General features: G+C 40.8%; 1 protein-coding gene across 3 annotated transcripts; it reads right to left on the bottom strand.

Moving 5' to 3' along the window:
• Positions 1-410: 410 nt before the first annotated feature.
• On the bottom strand, positions 411-17932 carry galcb (galactosylceramidase b). Of its 3 annotated transcripts, none has more exons than XM_047345703.1 (17): positions 17733-17932; positions 17578-17646; positions 16817-16880; positions 16598-16711; positions 16325-16464; positions 11530-11568; positions 11267-11394; positions 4763-4918; positions 3631-3755; positions 3085-3212; positions 2875-2964; positions 2697-2786; positions 2469-2613; positions 1513-1693; positions 1269-1432; positions 1106-1182; positions 411-988 (listed from the first exon to the last, which is right to left on the bottom strand). In XM_047345703.1, exons 1-17 carry the CDS (start codon positions 17880-17882, stop codon positions 845-847), a joined length of 2004 nt encoding a protein of 667 aa, XP_047201659.1. In that variant the 5' UTR covers positions 17883-17932; the 3' UTR covers positions 411-844. The 3 variants fall into 3 exon arrangements, with proteins under 3 accessions (XP_047201659.1, XP_047201658.1, XP_047201660.1); XM_047345702.1 differs by lacking the exon at positions 11267-11394 and adding an exon at positions 5139-5269; XM_047345704.1 differs by lacking the exon at positions 4763-4918.
• Between the last annotated feature and the right edge of the window lie 2 nt (positions 17933-17934).

The raw sequence follows: 17934 nt of genomic DNA, 5'->3' as shown, positions 1-17934 counted from the left end.
ATGCGAAGCATTTTAAATTTCATTATAATATGAGTTACAACATCTAATTTCCCTTTGGGATTAATAAAGCATTTTTGAATTAAACTGAATTTGAATGACAGTGAGAATTACAGTTCAGGTGCACACACACAGGAGTGTGACGGAAAATCTATATGTCAATATATTTAGATAACAAAAACAGACATTTTATCAAGATTTCTTTTATATTCCCTGTACACACACAAATGCCACCTTAGATTTTATGGGGCAAAACTGAGACTTCATGTAAAGTTCGTGTAAATATACGGAAACAACTGCATTGTTCCCAGGGGTGTCCATGCAAGAATTGGTGGATTTTAACAAATGAAGCTGAGGAGAAAAGAATATGAAATATCTCCAGTTATGTAGCTTGAATGGAAGTAAAAGTCAAATTAAATGTTAGAAATATGGATTCTTTTTAATCATCCATCTTTTCATGAAAATATTTACAAAAACAAATTCAGGAAAACAAAAAAAGGTCTTCAAACACAGCGAAACCAGAAGAATTTATCCACCTGGACAAAATAGATTAATCACATTAATTTTCTGATTTATAATTCATGGTAATACAGTTAATTCAACATGTTCCCTTAACAGCTCCTTGAGTCTTTATGTGTTCCCTGGAAGGTGAAACATTTAGTCTTCAACATTAAATAAAAAAAAACAAAATCAGTAAGAAACAAAAACAGTGCAAAGTTAACAATGAAGCAATGGTCAGAGCTCCAGTGCACTTTCCATCATCATGTCGCATCTGTTCTCTTGATTTGTGCAAAATAAATTGAGGTTCCAAAGCTTTTTAATGTTAAACAATTTCCCTGATCCATCTTTACTCTGCCAACACAGCAAAGTTATCAAACTGCGCCAGTTCAAACGACTGCGTTCCAATTGCTGCCCATCCATTTTTTGGTGCAGAAACCTCTGCAATCTTCCATAGCTGCCGTCCATCCAGGATCCCTGAGGCGCTCTGACCCTGCAGCAGGGAGAAAAAAAAGTCAACAAGGAAACATTCAGCCCTCTGGTATCAGTTTTTCCTCGAAAAACTTTCTGTTACATTAAGATCCCATCACAAATTAAAGTATTTTCTCACCTTTACAGAGAGGGATAAGTTGTACCAACCAAATACTCCGGTTCCCGATGCTCCCTCTGCCAGCACCGTCTGTCCAGCTGTTAACCAAAGGCAGAATCAAAAATGTTTGAATTCCAGACTTTGTTTTGCAGTCTGTTCTGCACCGACAAGGGATCACACTGACCCAGATCATTGGTAACCCTGTACAATCCATTGGCAAACACCCAGAAGAAGACTCCTTTAGCGCTGCGTATTGACTGGCCCCCTTTATCCACCCTGACTGCCACGAACACACCGCCGCTCTTTACGTTCTCCATGAATACGTCGCAGGTGACCGTCACGTTCTGCCTGTCATACAAACATCAGTGGGTTAATTTTCCAGCTGCGCTGCCTCCGGAGTAGCAGCAGTGATGGGAACGCCGTCTTACCACAGATAGTCTCCGATGACGCTGACGGTTTGATCGGAGTCTGCTGCCCAGGTGATAGGCCTCTCTGTCACGACCTGTCGCAGCGTGAAAGCGTGAGGTCCGGGGTCTGTCAGGTTAATGTAGTACTCGAACACGCCCGTTTGGTCAGCGAAGTTAGGGGCCTCGGAGAACGGAGGGTTTCCTACACCCAATGCAAAGGAACAACTTTAAAACGTCCTGAAATAGCTTAGGATTTCTTTTTAAAATAAAATGCTCTCAGCTTACTTCTTTTGTGCAAATCAGATTTTAAAAAGGTACTTCAAGTTAGTACTCGACTCAACTGTATATAGTATTGTAACTTTCTTATACATTTTTTTTTCCAGGATATTTTTTTTCCCCTCCAAAAAAATTTATTTGTTAACATCTAAAATTATATGCGTATAATATAAAAAATTATGATACATAACTGCTCAGCTGAGTTTTCAGTACAGAAAGCTCAGTTTTTTCTCCCAGATTCATTTTCTGCAAAATACTCTTTTCATAGTGAAAACATGTAAAAATAACTCCCGTTGACTGTAATTTTGTCTGACTTGGCTATAATATTCCTCCAACAAAAAGGTGAGCAATGTAATGACACCAAAAGAAATAAAAACACGATTCCTTTGAAAAAAAAAAGTTAATAAAAACCTTAAATATTTCAGACATTAACAAGAGATGAAACAGTTCAGTTGCAATTGAATTAAAAACCAAATGTGCAAAAATAAATGAATAGGAAAAGCAGGCACAAAACAAAAAATTGTTTCTGATATAATTCATTCATAAGATGCTTTTATTTCCAACTTTCAAATACATTAACTAGATTCAACCACTCCTGTATACATATTTATTTTTATCTCTGCACCCAATTCTCTGACATGTAACTGTACATATTTTGGTGACAGTAGAATAACTTTGTTTTTGTGTGATTCTGTACTTACGAATATCAAAGTTGTCCTTGTAGGCTTTAGGAAAGCGGGCTGAAGGCGGCGGCTCAGGGAAACTTCCCTTCTGTCCCGTCCTGATGGTGGTAAGAGTATAAACTTCATCTTCAGCCAGATTCAGAGTAAACAATCCATCTAACAGCTGCAGGGGGCAGAACGATTTCAGGTTAGAAACTGCTCCTGACTGCTCTTTCTCTACAGCTTTAAAAGTGGGTGTTTTATGACCTTCACAGGAGTCAGTTTGTCAAACAGCAAGTGCTTCTTGGACTTGAAGTCAAAGTGTGACCTCCACACCTGCAGCTCTTTGATGGAGGCCTCAGAGGAAGAGAAGCAGCAGAGAGTAAAGGCAAGAGCATTGCTCAGATAGTCTCATCAGACACATGAGGAACGCATTAGAACTTACGAAGGATCCCTTCAGCTGAAAGGTTGCATTCTGGGACGTGACATTGAACGGAGGGAGTGGAGGTCTGATGCAGATGGAGTGATCGTGAGCCTGAAGAAGAAAAACACGAGTCATCATGTTTTACTTGTCTTCTCACTTTGCTCTCCATCCTGAGGATCACATGTTCATTGTCTAACTGCTGATCACTGTTAAGCTCTACAACCAACTCACCATGGTTTCTATGACAACAGTCAGGTTTCCGTACCCGTCAGTCAGGGCCACATAACTTCCTCCCTGAGACAAATGTCCTACAGTCTTCAGGTACGTCCATCCGGGCTGAGTGAACTGTGTGCTGTGAGCTGCAAGGAAACAACAGAAAAGGTTAAACATCTAAAACTCTGAATATTTTTAGGAAACAAGTGGTCATGGATGGCTGGAGTTAGGAAAACCCCACTGAACCACAGCCTAATATTTGACCCAGTCCTAGACCAAATCTGAGAACAGCAGAAAAGAAACTGAAGGTTTCCAGAAGAAAGAATAAGATCTGCTTGGACACAACATGGAGGCTTCTGTAGGCCCAGATGCTAAGAATACTAGACAATTTTTAAAACCACCAAGTCAAGAATATTCACTTGCAAACAGGGCTGAGGAAATGCCGAAAAGATTAGAAAAAGCAGCAGTGTGTGAGAATATATTGATCATCCTTAAATTGAAGGTTAGGTTTTTGCCTTTTAAGAATAAGAAAACACATATGGGTCTAGTATCTGTGACACAGACCCGTAATCCAGATCGGAGACTCCACCACGTAATTTCCGCTCCAAGGTTCCTGAGCTGTCATCAGCCCATCTCTGCCGAACGGTAGTTCCTCGTAGTAACTGGCCACCAGGTTCCAGGAGATGGTTCTGCAGGACAGAGCAGTTTATTCAGTCTTATTTTCCTCTGTTGAATCCTTTCAGACTTTCAGGAAGGCAGGAGCAGCAGAGCCACATCAGTATCTCCTTTATCAGGATGATAGATAGGAATGACACAAGTGAGGAAAATGTGGGTTAACTGAAACTGAACAATAATATCACAGTTTCATGTTTCACTGACTTAGTTGAATTTAAAGGAGCGGATGAAATAACTTACTTAAAAATCAAAGCAGACTCAAATTGTTCACAACTTGCAAAATGACGAATAAAAAGTTATGAATCTTATGAATTTTTGGTTTATATAGCACCTACAGGGCTTAAAATGTGATTTTAAGAACTCACTGAGGTAGAAAACACAACATTAAGGTTAACATCTGATTTAAAGCTTCATATTCAGCAGTGAATTTAGTGAAATAGCGCTTTATTCAGCTCCTGCTATGAACTGACTGCCAAATTCAGCTTGTATGGACAACAGAACCTGCCTGCTTACTTTTAGCAGAACTGTAACTAAATGTATTTTAAAGATTACCATAAAAGGAATTGGGACAGTCTGAATAGAAAAGTTAAAACTAAATTATTTTGGCTGTTTATCTACGTTGTTTGGATCAGGAGATTGTGATGCTTCTGTTAGGAGGTTCATCATTAAGATGTGACTGACAGCGCTGGGAGGTTAAACCCACCTTCACCCCCTGTGATTGACACCTTGAGATGGGAATGGTTTCACTGGATGAACTGAAGAACATTCAAGGAATACTTTCATGTCATACAAACAACACTGTCATTTGAGGAATATCAACCAGCAGATTAACAGTGAGTTTTATAATGTTTTAGGAGCTGCTGTGGTTGCTCTTTGAACCAATACGGTTCAAATAATCTGAGCTATTTTTCACATAAATCACTCTTCACTGCCTCTGATAAGCAAAATTTGTAGAGTAAATTATTAAACCAAAGTTTATCATCTCTGGAGCATCATCAGGGTTTTCCATGTGCCTCCTTACGCAGTCATTTGTCCATTTACGTAGTTCTGGTTGAGGATGCGCGCCCAGCAGCCTCCTCCCACCTCATCGTTGAAGGTGCTGTAGTCCTCCGATGACCACAGCTTTTTTTGGGTCTTCAGGGCCTGCGGCACTGTGGTGGTTCCTGGATAATGAGCCCTGATTCAGTACAAACAAGTTAAGAGTCAGTTAGAAGAAGAAAAAAAAAAGACCCAAGGTGACTCCAAACACAAACAGCTTCAGTAAACTGAAGAAATATGACAGGAATTTCCTTGAGGTATTCCACAGATATCTCATTTATGTTGGCCTGCAGATCTGTGTTTTTTGTTAGAGCAGTCCCTAAAGCTGATGCGCAGGAACAAATCAGACTAAAGCCTACCCTATCACGTCTACGGCGCTGCTGAGCTCTGGGTCGAGCATCAGCGACACGGTAATGGGCTCCCACAGATTATCGCTGGCTACAATCCGAACAGACTCCAGACCGGTCTTATCCAGAGTGTACCGCAGCAGCTGATGGAGAGCAGAGACACATTCACACCTCGCTCAGTTTAAAAGATTTGCTGCTGGCATGGAAAACTCATCTCACTTTATAGGGAAAAACTCAAACTAAAGCTGTCGAGAATCTGTTGTAGGCAGACCTGAAACCCAATTCGCGTACCTCAATGCCAACCAATAGGGGCACCTATTCACACTCCTAGTAAAGATGTGTAAAAAAAATCTTAAAATAAATTAAGGTTTTATTGCAGCTGTATAATCCCACACTAAAGCATTCAGTGGGAAAAATCAATCAATACAAAATTAAAAACACTTCACTTTTTCAGAGCATCAAGGAACTTCATTTTTAATCCATGACTTCCTTTTTTAATGGAGTATAAATATGTCATGGCACAGAGGTCCATGTCCCTAAGCTGCTCTTCAAGATGGAATTCAGATGTCGGTTGATCAATCATCAGTCAACAAATGGCAGCAAGAAAACAGCTGCTGGCCTAAACTCACCACCGTCTAGTCAGAGCAACCGAAACTGTAACAAATAAAGCTGGAGGAGGACCCAAATTTATCCAGGCACCATGTACAGGTCCTTCTCAAAATATTAGCATATTGAGATAAAGTTCATTATTTTCCATAATGTCATGATGAAAATTTAACATTCATATATTTTAGATTCATTGCACACTAACTGAAATATTTCAGGTCTTTTATTGTCTTAATATGGATGATTTTGGCATACAGCTCATGAAAACCCAAAATTCCTATCTCACAAAATTAGCATATTTCATCCGACCAATAAAAGAAAATAGTTTTTAATACAAAAAACGTCAACCTTCAAATAATCATGTACAGTTATGCACTCAATACTTGGTCGGGAATCCTTTGGCAGAAATGACTGCTTCAATGCGGCGTGGCATGGAGGCAATCAGCCTGTGGCACTGCTGAGGTCTTATGGAGGCCCAGGATGCTTCAATAGCGGCCTTTAGCTCATCCAGAGTGTTGGGTCTTGAGTCTCTCAACGTTCTCTTCACAATATCCCACAGATTCTCTATGGGGTTCAGGTCAGGAGAGTTGGCAGGCCAATTGAGCACAGTGATACCATGGTCAGTAAACCATTTACCAGTGGTTTTGGCACTGTGAGCAGGTGCCAGGTCGTGCTGAAAAATGAAATCTTCATCTCCATAAAGCTTTTCAGCAGATGGAAGCATGAAGTGCTCCAACATCTCCTGACAGCTAGCTGCATTGACCCTGCCCTTGATAAAACACAGTGGACCAACACCAGCAGCTGACACGGCACCCCAGACCATCACTGACTGTGGGTACTTGACACTGGACTTCTGGCATTTTGGCATTTCCTTCTCCCCAGTCTTCCTCCAGACTCTGGCACCTTGATTTCCAAATGACATGCAGAATTTGCTTTCATCCGAAAAAAGTACTTTGGACCACTGAGCAACAGTCCAGTGCTGCTTCTCTGTAGCCCAGGTCAGGCGCTTCTGCCTCTGTTTCTGGTTCAAAAGTGGCTTGACCTGGGGAATGCGGCACCTGTAGCCCATTTCCTGCACACGCCTGTGCACGGTGGCTCTGGATGTTTCTACTCCAGACTCAGTCCACTGCTTCCGCAGGTCCCCCAACGTCTGGAATCGGCCCTTCTCCAGAATCTTCCTCAGGGTCTGGTCACCTCTTCTCGTTGTGCAGCGTTTTCTGCCACACTTTTTCCTTCCCACAGACTTCCCACTGAGGTGCCTTGATACAGCACTCTGGGAACAGCCTATTCGTTCAGAAATTTCTTTCTGTGTCTTACCCTCTTGCTTGAGGGTGTCAATAGTGGCCTTCTGGACAGCAGTCAGGTCGGCAGTCTTACCCATGATTGGGGTTTTGAGTGATGAACCAGGCTGGGAGTTTTAAAGGCCTCAGGAATCTTTTGCAGGTGTTTAGAGTTAACTCGTTGATTCAGATGATTAGGTTCATAGCTCGTTTAGAGACCCTTTTAATGATATGCTAATTTTGTGAGATGGGAATTTTGGGTTTTCATGAGCTGTATGCCAAAATCATCTGTATTAAGACAATAAAAGACCTGAAATATTTCAGTTAGTGTGCAATGAATCTAAAATATATGAATGTTAAATTTTCATCATGACATGATGGAAAATAATGAACTTTATCTCAATATGCTAATATTTTGAGAAGGACCTGTAGAGTGAGAAGCTCACTGTCAGAACTGCAGCAAATGCTGGCATCAAGGAGTCACCAAGTCTCAACTAGTAGATGCCATCTACATGCCGGTCATTTATTTGCGAAAAGCTGTTTCTGTACCAAGGCAAATGTAAACCTTAATCAGAAGAGACTTTTCAGCAACAAACACTAAAGGTGGGTCTGGTGTGTAACAAAGGATGAGTATGTGGAAAACCGCCTCATCACTACTGGCAGAGGTTGTCTGATGCTGAGGGCCTGGTCGTTTGGGAACCTTGGTATCAGAAACTCTTTAAAACACCAGAATTTAATGAAAATCTGCTGACCTCTGCCAGAAATCTGAACATGAATATCCATTCCTCTTGATTCCTCACTATAAATGCAGCATGGGTTAGGGTAAACTTTGTCAGGATCTTAATTTTTTAAAGCTTAACTTTTCTAAAACAGAAGAATCAAAAAAGTTTCCTTTTAGTTCATGTTTTCAGTTCTGGTGTTACAGAATCAAACTTAGTAATTCATACTGACCAGAATGTGTTATTTATTATTCCATCAAGTCTTAAAACCCAACACAACTGCAGGCCACAAACAACAAAAGAAACTCCACTGTGTTTCACAATTGCCTTTTGCACTTTTTCTCTCGCTCTCGGTGAAAGACACGCGTTTTCTCTACCTCCCTCCCTGCTTCTGCTTTTTCTTTGTGTTTTTCTCAGAGCCTCGCTTTGCATATCCTCCAAACTTGTAAATTATGAATTTGGTCAGCTGGACTTTCAACGTAATTGATCAAATTTGTTCGACGGGAAGACAGGGTAAAGGAGATCCCGCTTGTCCTGACGGGACGTTCTTCTCTGGATACACAATGGATTCTTGGCAGCAGTGGAAGATTGTGTGCCTGACTACGATGTCGGTCGAGGACGTAGAAAATGTGTACATATTTGGACTTTGATAACAGGATTTCTGCTTTTTGGAGTTGGTGGTTACCTGGCTTATCGAGTGATTCGCAAAACCTGGGCGGCTGTTCAAAGCTGCCTGCGATGTTGGATGGAGTCTGTAGAGCGATCAACACTCAGACTGAAATGTTAAGAGAACTAAGCCGCAAGCTGGATACAAGTCGAGATTCGCAGCCTGGCAGCGGTTGGACTCAGAAGGTTAAAGCATATAATTTTGGAGAAGATGTACGCTCTAAATCTGCAGAAAGTACCAGAAATTTGGCTATTTGGATTTGTAATTAAGACATACCAATAAAACTCTTAAGGTAGTTGGAAATTCACAACTGCCTGAACCACAACATTAATTTTTTTTCTAAATCCGGTGCCCCAATGAGGCCTTGGCAACTTCTGCTAACTGGCTATTGACAAAATATCTCCTGGATGTTATATAAACACGACGCTCTTCCCCAGCACTCCCCTACCAGCTGTGTGCTGATAGGACTATGAAGCCGACTGATAAAACTTCCACCTCTCTTCTCAAGCACAATGGCGCTTCTATCAGTGTTGACAGTCTAATTCTTGCAAACACACTCAGACTTATACAGGTCCTTCTCAAAATATTAGCATATTGTGATAAAGTTCATTATTTTCCATAATGTCATGATGAAAATTTAACATTCATATATTTTAGATTCATTGCACACTAACTGAAATATTTCAGGTCTTTTATTGTCTTAATACAGATGATTTTGGCATACAGCTCATGAAAACCCAAAATTCCTATCTCACAAAATTAGCATATTATTAAAAGGGTCTCTAAACGAGCTATGAACCTAATCATCTGAATCAACAAGTTAACTCTAAACACCTGCAAAAGATTCCTGAGGCCTTTAAAACTCCAAGCCTGGTTCATCACTCAAAACCCCAATCATGGGTAAGACTGCCGACCTGACTGCTGTCCAGAAGGCCACTATTGACACCCTCAAGCAAGAGGGTAAGACACAGAAAGAAATTTCTGAACGAATAGGTTGTTCCCAGAGTGCTGTATCAAGGCACCTCAGTGGAAAGTCTGTGGGAAGGAAAAAGTGTGGCAGAAAACGCTGCACAACGAGAAGAGGTGACCGGACCCTGAGGAAAATTGTGGAGAAGGGCCGATTCCAGACCTTGGGGGACCTGCGGAAGCAGTGGATGGAGTCTGGAGTAGAAACATCCAGAGCCACCGTGCACAGGCGTGTGCAGGAAATGGGCTACAGGTGCCGCATTCCCCAGGTCAAGCCACTTTTGATCCAGAAACAGCAGCAGAAGCGCCTGACCTGGGCTACAGAGAAGCAGCACTGGACTGTTGCTCAGTGGTCCAAAGTACTTTTTTCGGATGAAAGCAAATTCTGCATGTCATTCGGAAATCAAGGTGCCAGAGTCTGGAGGAAGACTGGGGAGAAGGAAATGCCAAAATGCCAGAAGTCCAGTGTCAAGTACCCACAGTCAGTGATGGTCTGGGGTGCCGTGTCAGCTGCTGGTGTTGGTCCACTGTGTTTTATCAAGGGCAGGGTCAATGCAGCTAGCTATCAGGAGATTTTGGAGCACTTCATGCTTCCATCTGCTGAAAAGCTTTATGGAGATGAAGATTTCATTTTTCAGCACGACCTGGCACCTGCTCACAGTGCCAAAACCACTGGTAAATGGTTTACTGACCATGGTATCACTGTGCTCAATTGGCCTGCCAACTCTCCTGACCTGAACCCCATAGAGAATCTGTGGGATATTGTGAAGAGAACGTTGAGAGACTCAAGACCCAACACTCTGGATGAGCTAAAGGCCGCTATCGAAGCATCCTGGGCCTCCATAAGACCTCAGCAGTGCCACAGGCTGATTGCCTCCATGCCACGCCGCATTGAAGCAGTCATTTCTGCAAAATAATTCCCGACCAAGTATTGAGTGCATAACTGTACATGATGATTTGAAGGTTGACGTTTTTTGTATTAAAAACACTTTTCTTTTATTGGTCGGATGAAATATGCTAATTTTGTGAGATAGGAATATTGGGTTTTCATGAGCTGTATGCCAAAATCATCCGTATTAAGACAATAAAAGACCTGAAATATTTCAGTTAGTGTGCAATGAATCTAAAATATATGAATGTTAAATTTTCATCATGACATTATGGAAAATAATGACCTTTATCACAATATGCTAATATTTTGAGAAGGACCTGTATATTTGCACCCTCAAGATTATACCGTACTGTATAGTTTGGACTATAACTGTTTTATACCAGTGATCCAGCTCAGAAGGATTCATAGATTTTTAGAAAGATTGGATTAGAACCAGCTCTTGCCAGTAAACCCTCAAGGATTATTAATGTCATTTGATTTGTTTTTCTGTTGTTTGATTTTCTGTATAGTTGTAATGTTTTTCCTTATCTACAGCGCCTTGAGTGCCTTGTTGCTGAAAAATAAACTTGACTTTACTTGACTTTAACTTCCTAATATTCTCTGCACAGATAAACATCAAAGCTGAATTCATCACCTGCTGCGACCAATTCTCAGTTTAGTTCTTTGGTAATTCAGTACTTTTCAGCCTGTTTGTTTAAAACCCAGGAGAACTACTGATTATTATTTAGTTCCAAGATTAAAACCTGACAGAAAAGGTAGCTTTATGTATTTAAAGTTTTCCATGACTGCAGCAAAGACAGAATGGAGTTTATGAGCAGAAAGACTCTCACATGATAATCATGCATGATCGTTCAGTCTGTATTAGTTTCACACAGTTGATCGGAAAAACAGCCACCGACAATCAGCTGAGCAGGTGGAACCTCAGAAACCAAGATCCCAAACGAAAGTTTTTCCCTCCAGGCATCATGTTTTAACGGATGAGTCTACAGGAGAGGTTCAGCGCTACTTACCCAATCACCTGAACTGAGTCATTAAGGTGAGGGTCGGTGATCAGAGAATTAGCGATGCTCCAGTCTCCGTCTGCAGCTATGATGCCAACGTCGGTCAGACCGACTCGATCCAGCATGTTCCGCAGAACCTTGGCGACAAAAATAACGCGCTCAGAGGACCTTCACCAAGATCTCAGCAAATTGTGAGTGGCTGTTCCTCCCATATGGGTGACTGTGGATCAAGCTCATGTACATTTAACACACATGCATGGACAACTGCTCACCTTGATGTACTTTGAGTCAAACGTCCTCTCATTCCAGATCTAAACAGGAGAAAGAGAGTATTCCATGGTAAGCAGACTTTTAGAAAAACAAAATTCAACAAAATGTTTCTCTCTCTGTCATCTTCCTTTTTTCCCCCACAACATCACCTAGTTTCACCTGATAGATGGCTTCAGTTATCTGAAAACTGGCAATAGGAAGGAGGAAGCAAATGGGATGTTCTTCCACATGGCAAACCCCTTTCAGGATAATGTTAACCATCAAAACGTTTAAAAACAAATCAAATATTAAAAACATATAAATAGGTACTGATATTTGAACAAAAACATGTTCTCTGTCAGTACAGACATGGTCAAAAGGTTCTGTAAACCTGTAACTTTAGTGTTTCTGCTGTCAGTTAACATCCTTTTCAGATGTTTCCAGAGATCAGATGCAGATTAATTCAATGGAAAGAGCTTTATTAGCTTAAAAATTGTTATATAAGAAAAACACCCTAACGTCATTGTACTGTAGCCAAACATTATCTTGAAGTTATTAAAAGAAAATCCAGCTGAAAACCCTCTATCATTCTAACTAGCATATAGATTGCTGAAAAAAGTAAGTATGGAGGAAGGGTTGGGGCAGAAGTGCTTACTGTCTTTCTGTCGTAGCTAACTAGTAGTTACTTCAAACCATCTTTCAGTCCGATTTATTGATTAGTCCCAGACCAATCAATAGCTACAACTCTTTTGAATATTTAATCCTTAGTTTTCCTCATCCAAATTGCAAAGAACTAAAACCTCTTCTGTTTGTTGTTTTGTACCGTCCAACAGGCCCTTACTCTCAATTTTTAGATCAGTTTTCAGACATTTTATCTGATTTAGTGTTAAATACAGATAAGGTTATTATAGTGGGGGATTTTAACATTCATGTTGACACCGAAAGTGATAGCTTAAATATAGCCTTTAATGCTATCTTAGACTCAATTGGCTTTGCTCAAAACATTAACAAACCTACCCACCTTTGTCTTCATTCTCTGGACCTTGTGCTGACATATGGCATTGAGTATAAAGACATAACAATATTTTCTCATAACCCTGTCCTGTCTGACCATTTTTTAATAGCCTTTGAGTTTAATTTAACCTAGTACTCCACACCTGAAAGAAAATTTCATTATAGTAGATCATTATCAGACAATGCTGTAACAACCTTTAAAGAATCTTTTCCACTTTTGATGTACTCATTATCACAGAAAAACACAGTGGAGGGCAATAATTTTGTTTCTGCCCCTTCACAAATTGATTCTCTTGTTCATAGTGTTTCTTCATCATTGCGTGATGCATTAGACAATGAAGCCCTGTTGAAAAAGAAGGGAATTATTCATAGGAGGCTGGCTCCATGGTTTAATTCAGAGCTGCATACTTTAAAGCACAATGTTAGAAAATTGGAGAGAAAATGGCACTCTACACACCTAGAGGATTCCTACTTAATCTGGAAAAATAGCCTACTGTTGTATAAAAAGTCACTTCACCAAGCTAGAACAGCTTATTTCTCATCATTAATAGAAGAGAACAAGAATAATCCTAGGTTTCTCTTTAGTACAGTTGTTAAACATACAGAGTCATAGCTCTGTTGAGGCATCCATTCCCTTAGCTCTCAGCAGTCATGACTTTATGGGATTCTTCCAAAATAAAATGTATTCTATTAAAAAGAAAATCTTTGACATACTCTTGAAGATGATTACTTCATCCTCAGCAAGTGAGACAACATTGGAAGTAACTGTAGAACCTGATCTGTGTTTGGACTGTTTTGATCCTGTGGAGCTTCCTGAGTTATCAGAAATATTAGCTTCATCTAAACCTTCAACTTGTATGTTAAACCCAATCCCAACCAAATTATTTAAGAAAGTGTTCCCTCTGATTACCAGCCCCATTTTAGATATGATTAATTTATCCTTAGTAAATGGATATGTACCACAGGCTTTTAAGGTAGCTGTAATTAAACCTTTACTTAAGAAACCTTCGCTTGATCAAGATGACTTGAAAAATTACAGACCTATATCCAATCTTCCATTCTTATCTAAAATTCTTGAGAAAATAGTTGCTAATCAAATGTGTGAGCCTTTACACAGCAATGACCTGTTCGAAGAGTTTCAGTCAGGTTTCAGAGCTCATCATAGCACTGAAACAGCTCTGCTGAAAGTCACTAATGATATTCTTATGGCCTCAGATAATGGACTTGTGTCTGTTCTGGTTCTGTTAGATCTCAGTGCTGCATTTAATACAGTCGACCATAATATTCTCTTAAAAAGGCTGGAATATGCTGTAGGGATCAGGGGAACAGCGCTAGGCTGGTTTAAATCTTATTTGTCTGACAGATTCCAGTTTGTTCATGTAAATGATAAATCATCTTTAAACTCCAGGGTTAATTGTGGAGTACCACAGGGTTCAGTACTTGGGGCAATTCTCTTTACTATATATATGCTTCCAATAGGTCAAATTATCAGGCAGCATATAATAAAGTTTCACTGTTACGCTGATAATACTCAGCTTTACTTATCCATAAATCCTGATGAACCCAACCAGTTAGATAGACTACAAGCATGTCTTGAAGATATAAAAACTTGGATGACTTTAAATGTTTTGCTTCTAAATTCAGACAAGACAGAAGTTGTCATCTTTGGACCAGTCTTTAAAAAAAAAAACTGCTTAGTCAATCACTTAACCTGGATGGCATTAAATTGACCTCCGATAATAAAGTTAAAAACCTTGGTGTTATTTTTGACCAGGACATTTCATTTAAATCCCATATTAAACAGGTTTCTAGGATTTCCTTCTTTCACCTCCGGAACATTGCCAAAATTAGAAATATCCTGTCGAGGAGTGACGCTGAAAAACTAGTCCATGCATTTGTTACTTCAAGGCTGGACTATTGTAATTCTTTACTATCAGGATGTCCACAAAATGCAGTTAAAAGCCTTCAGCTTATTCAAAATGCTGCAGCAAGAGTTCTGATGAAAATTAGAAAGAGAGATCATATTTCTCCTATTTTAGCTTCCCTTCATTGGCTCCCTGTTAAATCCAGATTAGAATTTAAAATTCTCCTCCTCACATATAAAGCCCTTAATGATCTAGCTCCATCATACATCAGAGATCTGATTGGTCCATATGTTCCTAACAGAGCACTTAGTTCTCAGACTGCAGGTTTACTGGTGGTTCCTAGAGTCTCTAGAAGTAGAATGGGAGGCAGATCCTTTAGTTATCAGGCTCCTCTCTTGTGGAACCAGCTCCCAGTTTTAGTCCATGAGGCAGACACCCTGTCTACCTTTAAGGCTAGGCTTAAAACTTTCCTTTTTGATAATACTTATAGTTAGAGTGGCTTAGGTTATCCTGAGCTATCTCTGTAGTTATGCTGCTATAGGCTTAGGCTGCTGGAGGACATAATGACCACTTTCACCCTCTTCGCTACATTCTCACACTACTCTCTAATTCTGCATTATTTGCTCTTATTTCAGTTTTTAACTTTGTTCGCTCTCTTTTCTCTTCCTAGAAGCTACACCTGGCCTGACTCTGTGTCTACCTGTGACACCTTTCTGGAGAGGGGCAATGTCCGAGCTTCTGCTGGCAACAACTTAATGCTCACCCTCTACCAATGATCCACATAGCCCTGTCTTTTAGTGTTTAACCCTTTCTCTCTACTAGACATGGCTGAGCTTTTACTGTGACTAACTCTGTGCTCTCTTTCAGACTCTAACCTTGAAAACCGGCTCAGAGTTTATCTGTTCTTTCTTTCTAGGTGAAATGACTAAAGGAGCTACATCCATTAACATTTACTTTTCCGTCCCATAGAAAGGACTCCTGGATCAGTGCTTCTTTGTTCTCTTTGTGTCTCTGCTCTGTTCTCTCAAAACCCCAGTTGGTCGTGGCAGATGGCCGCTCACACTGAGCCTGGTTCTGCTGGAGGTTTCTTCCTGTTAAAAGGGAGTTTTTCCTCTCCACTGTCGCTACATGCATGCTCAGTATGAGGGATTGCTGCAAAGTCAACGCCAGTGACTGTCCACTGTCTCTACATGCTCATCCAGGAGGAGTGAATGCTACAAGTCACTGACTGGATGCAATCTGCTGGGTTTCCTTAGATAGAAAAACTTTTTATCCAATTTGAATAAATAACTAACTCTGACTGCACTGTTCAATGGTTAGGATTAATTGGAATGTATGTACCTGACTGTTGTGAAGTGCCTTGAGACAACATGTGTTGTGAGTTGGCGTTATATAAATAAAACTGAATTGAATTGAACGACAAAGAGATGTCTGCAGCCATCATCACTTTCGAGGGAGCTGCAGCAAAAACACTGGAGCAGTAAGACAGGTTTTTTGAGTAATCAAAACCTTTGGAAATGACATCCAAGACTATCTCCTCCCAACAAGCGTGGTACAGAATACAAATGGCCACCAGTGCAGAGCTTGTTACATTTTAGCAGCAGACGAGTGTGAGTGCATTTGTATACACAGTTAGAACAAGACCTTTAGACAATAGGGACAGGAAAGAATCAAATTCTGTCCTAGAACACTACGATGGAGAAAAACATTCACCAAGAACAACTTCTCTCTACAATCTGGAAACAACTTGGTGCCGATCTGAGCATTTTCTAAAAAGAAAAACAATGCTGTGACAATGGACACTTCACAGACACTTGATGGATTTGTTCATAAAAACATTTTCATAAGCTTTCCAGTCCAACTTAGAAACAGATTAAACATCAGTCAGAAAACCTTCAACCTGACTGCATATCCACCTCTGATAAGAAGGAATACTCACCCCAATATACTGAATGTCCAAGTCGTGGTACTTCTTGGCTCCCAGGATCCAGTTCACCACATATGCTGCAGTAACATCTGGAAAGTCATAGGGCCAGTTCTTCCCACGGCCGACCCAGCCAGGGAACGCCCAGGGCAAAGCTGCAAAAAAGCACACATAGTTTGAATATGCGTTGGTAGACTTAATGTTTTTACACCGCATGAAGTCTTATTCAGGTGATAAATTCATCTCTTTCATGTCCCAGATTGATCCAGATGCAGAGGACTTTCCCACCTATGAGTGTTATGTTCGGGTTCCTCTTCTTGGCCTCCTTCATCAGCCACCACTCGTAGCCTCTAAAGTAGTTCTCATCGTTCTCGTAGTGCATGTGTGAAGGCTCCGTTCCATCTGATATAGCCACCGTAGGAAAAAATGCAAAATTGCTAGTTGTCACTCCAGTTGTTTTAATTAAGCAATAATGAAACCATGTCTGTTCTGATTTAAACACATCACCTGTAGTCTGAGCATCTCCTCCTATTTCTACCTTCAGAATGTGCAAAGAGGCTCCAAAGTTCGGCTGTAGGAACAAACAAAGCAGCCAATATAATCAAACATGAAGATTTCAACAAGTATTTGCTTCACTCGATCTCTTACAGAAATAAAAGAGCTTATTGTGAAGCCAGTTGCAGAGAAAACTTGGTTTTAACTCCAACAAGCTGATTCCCAAAGAGCTTTCAGCTGAAAACCTGGCATCTAGAAATGACGAAACTAAACGTGAGGTTGACCAAAGATGACGCATCAGAAATGTCTCTCTCTCCAGTGTTTTAACGAGGCCTGTGATTCATTTGTGCAACCATGCAAACTGTTTCTCTGTAAAACGTTGCAGAAACAAAGGTTTCTTATTGTTGATCGCAGCTCTAAATAAGAAATCATGGCGGCCCCGCCGAGGCAGGTTAGCAGATCAGTCAGGAAATTCAGCACTCATCAATTATTGACCAAAGCGGTGTCAAAAGCCTTAAAATAAACCAGATTAAACAGATCTCTAGCTTACTGCAGTAGCAAAATCTCACACTGAAAACATCAAACTATAATCCGAGCATTGAATAAGGGGGAAACAACGTTAAGAAGTAACTGTTTATAACAAAATCAATGGTGCCACAATTATTGCACCCCAACCCCCAGCTCTGCAGTGCATATAAACTGATCCTATTGCTTTGTTTCCCTGTGTTTAAATCAGGTGATCATTCCTGCAGCCTGGCCTCTCAAAGTCTCACCTTAAACATGTAGTCCAGGATCTGGCTCCGGTACGGTTCAGCATAGTTTACCAGTAACCGGGATGTGGCCTAAAAAACACAAACGGAGAGCCTCAAACAGCTGAACGGGTCGAATCTAAATGAACCAGGAAGCTGCAGGTGAGGACTGAACTCACCCCTCCACCGCTCAACCCCCCGATCCCGTCAAACACTCTGCCCAGACCCCCCTCATCCGTCAGTGGGTAGGTCTGCCCGACCAGAGGGTACACAGGGAGGGAGAGGAGGCACGCTGCGGACACAAACACCCAGAACACCCGGTGATCCATGCTGTCAGCCCGGACATAACCGTGCGCGGCCCCGCTCACTCTAACACGCGCG

This window comes from Girardinichthys multiradiatus, chromosome 19 (assembly GCF_021462225.1).
Source record: "Girardinichthys multiradiatus isolate DD_20200921_A chromosome 19, DD_fGirMul_XY1, whole genome shotgun sequence".
Classification (NCBI taxonomy): domain Eukaryota; kingdom Metazoa; phylum Chordata; class Actinopteri; order Cyprinodontiformes; family Goodeidae; genus Girardinichthys; species Girardinichthys multiradiatus.
Note: the sequence above shows the minus strand (reverse complement) of the source record. Positions and strands in the feature narration are given on the sequence as shown.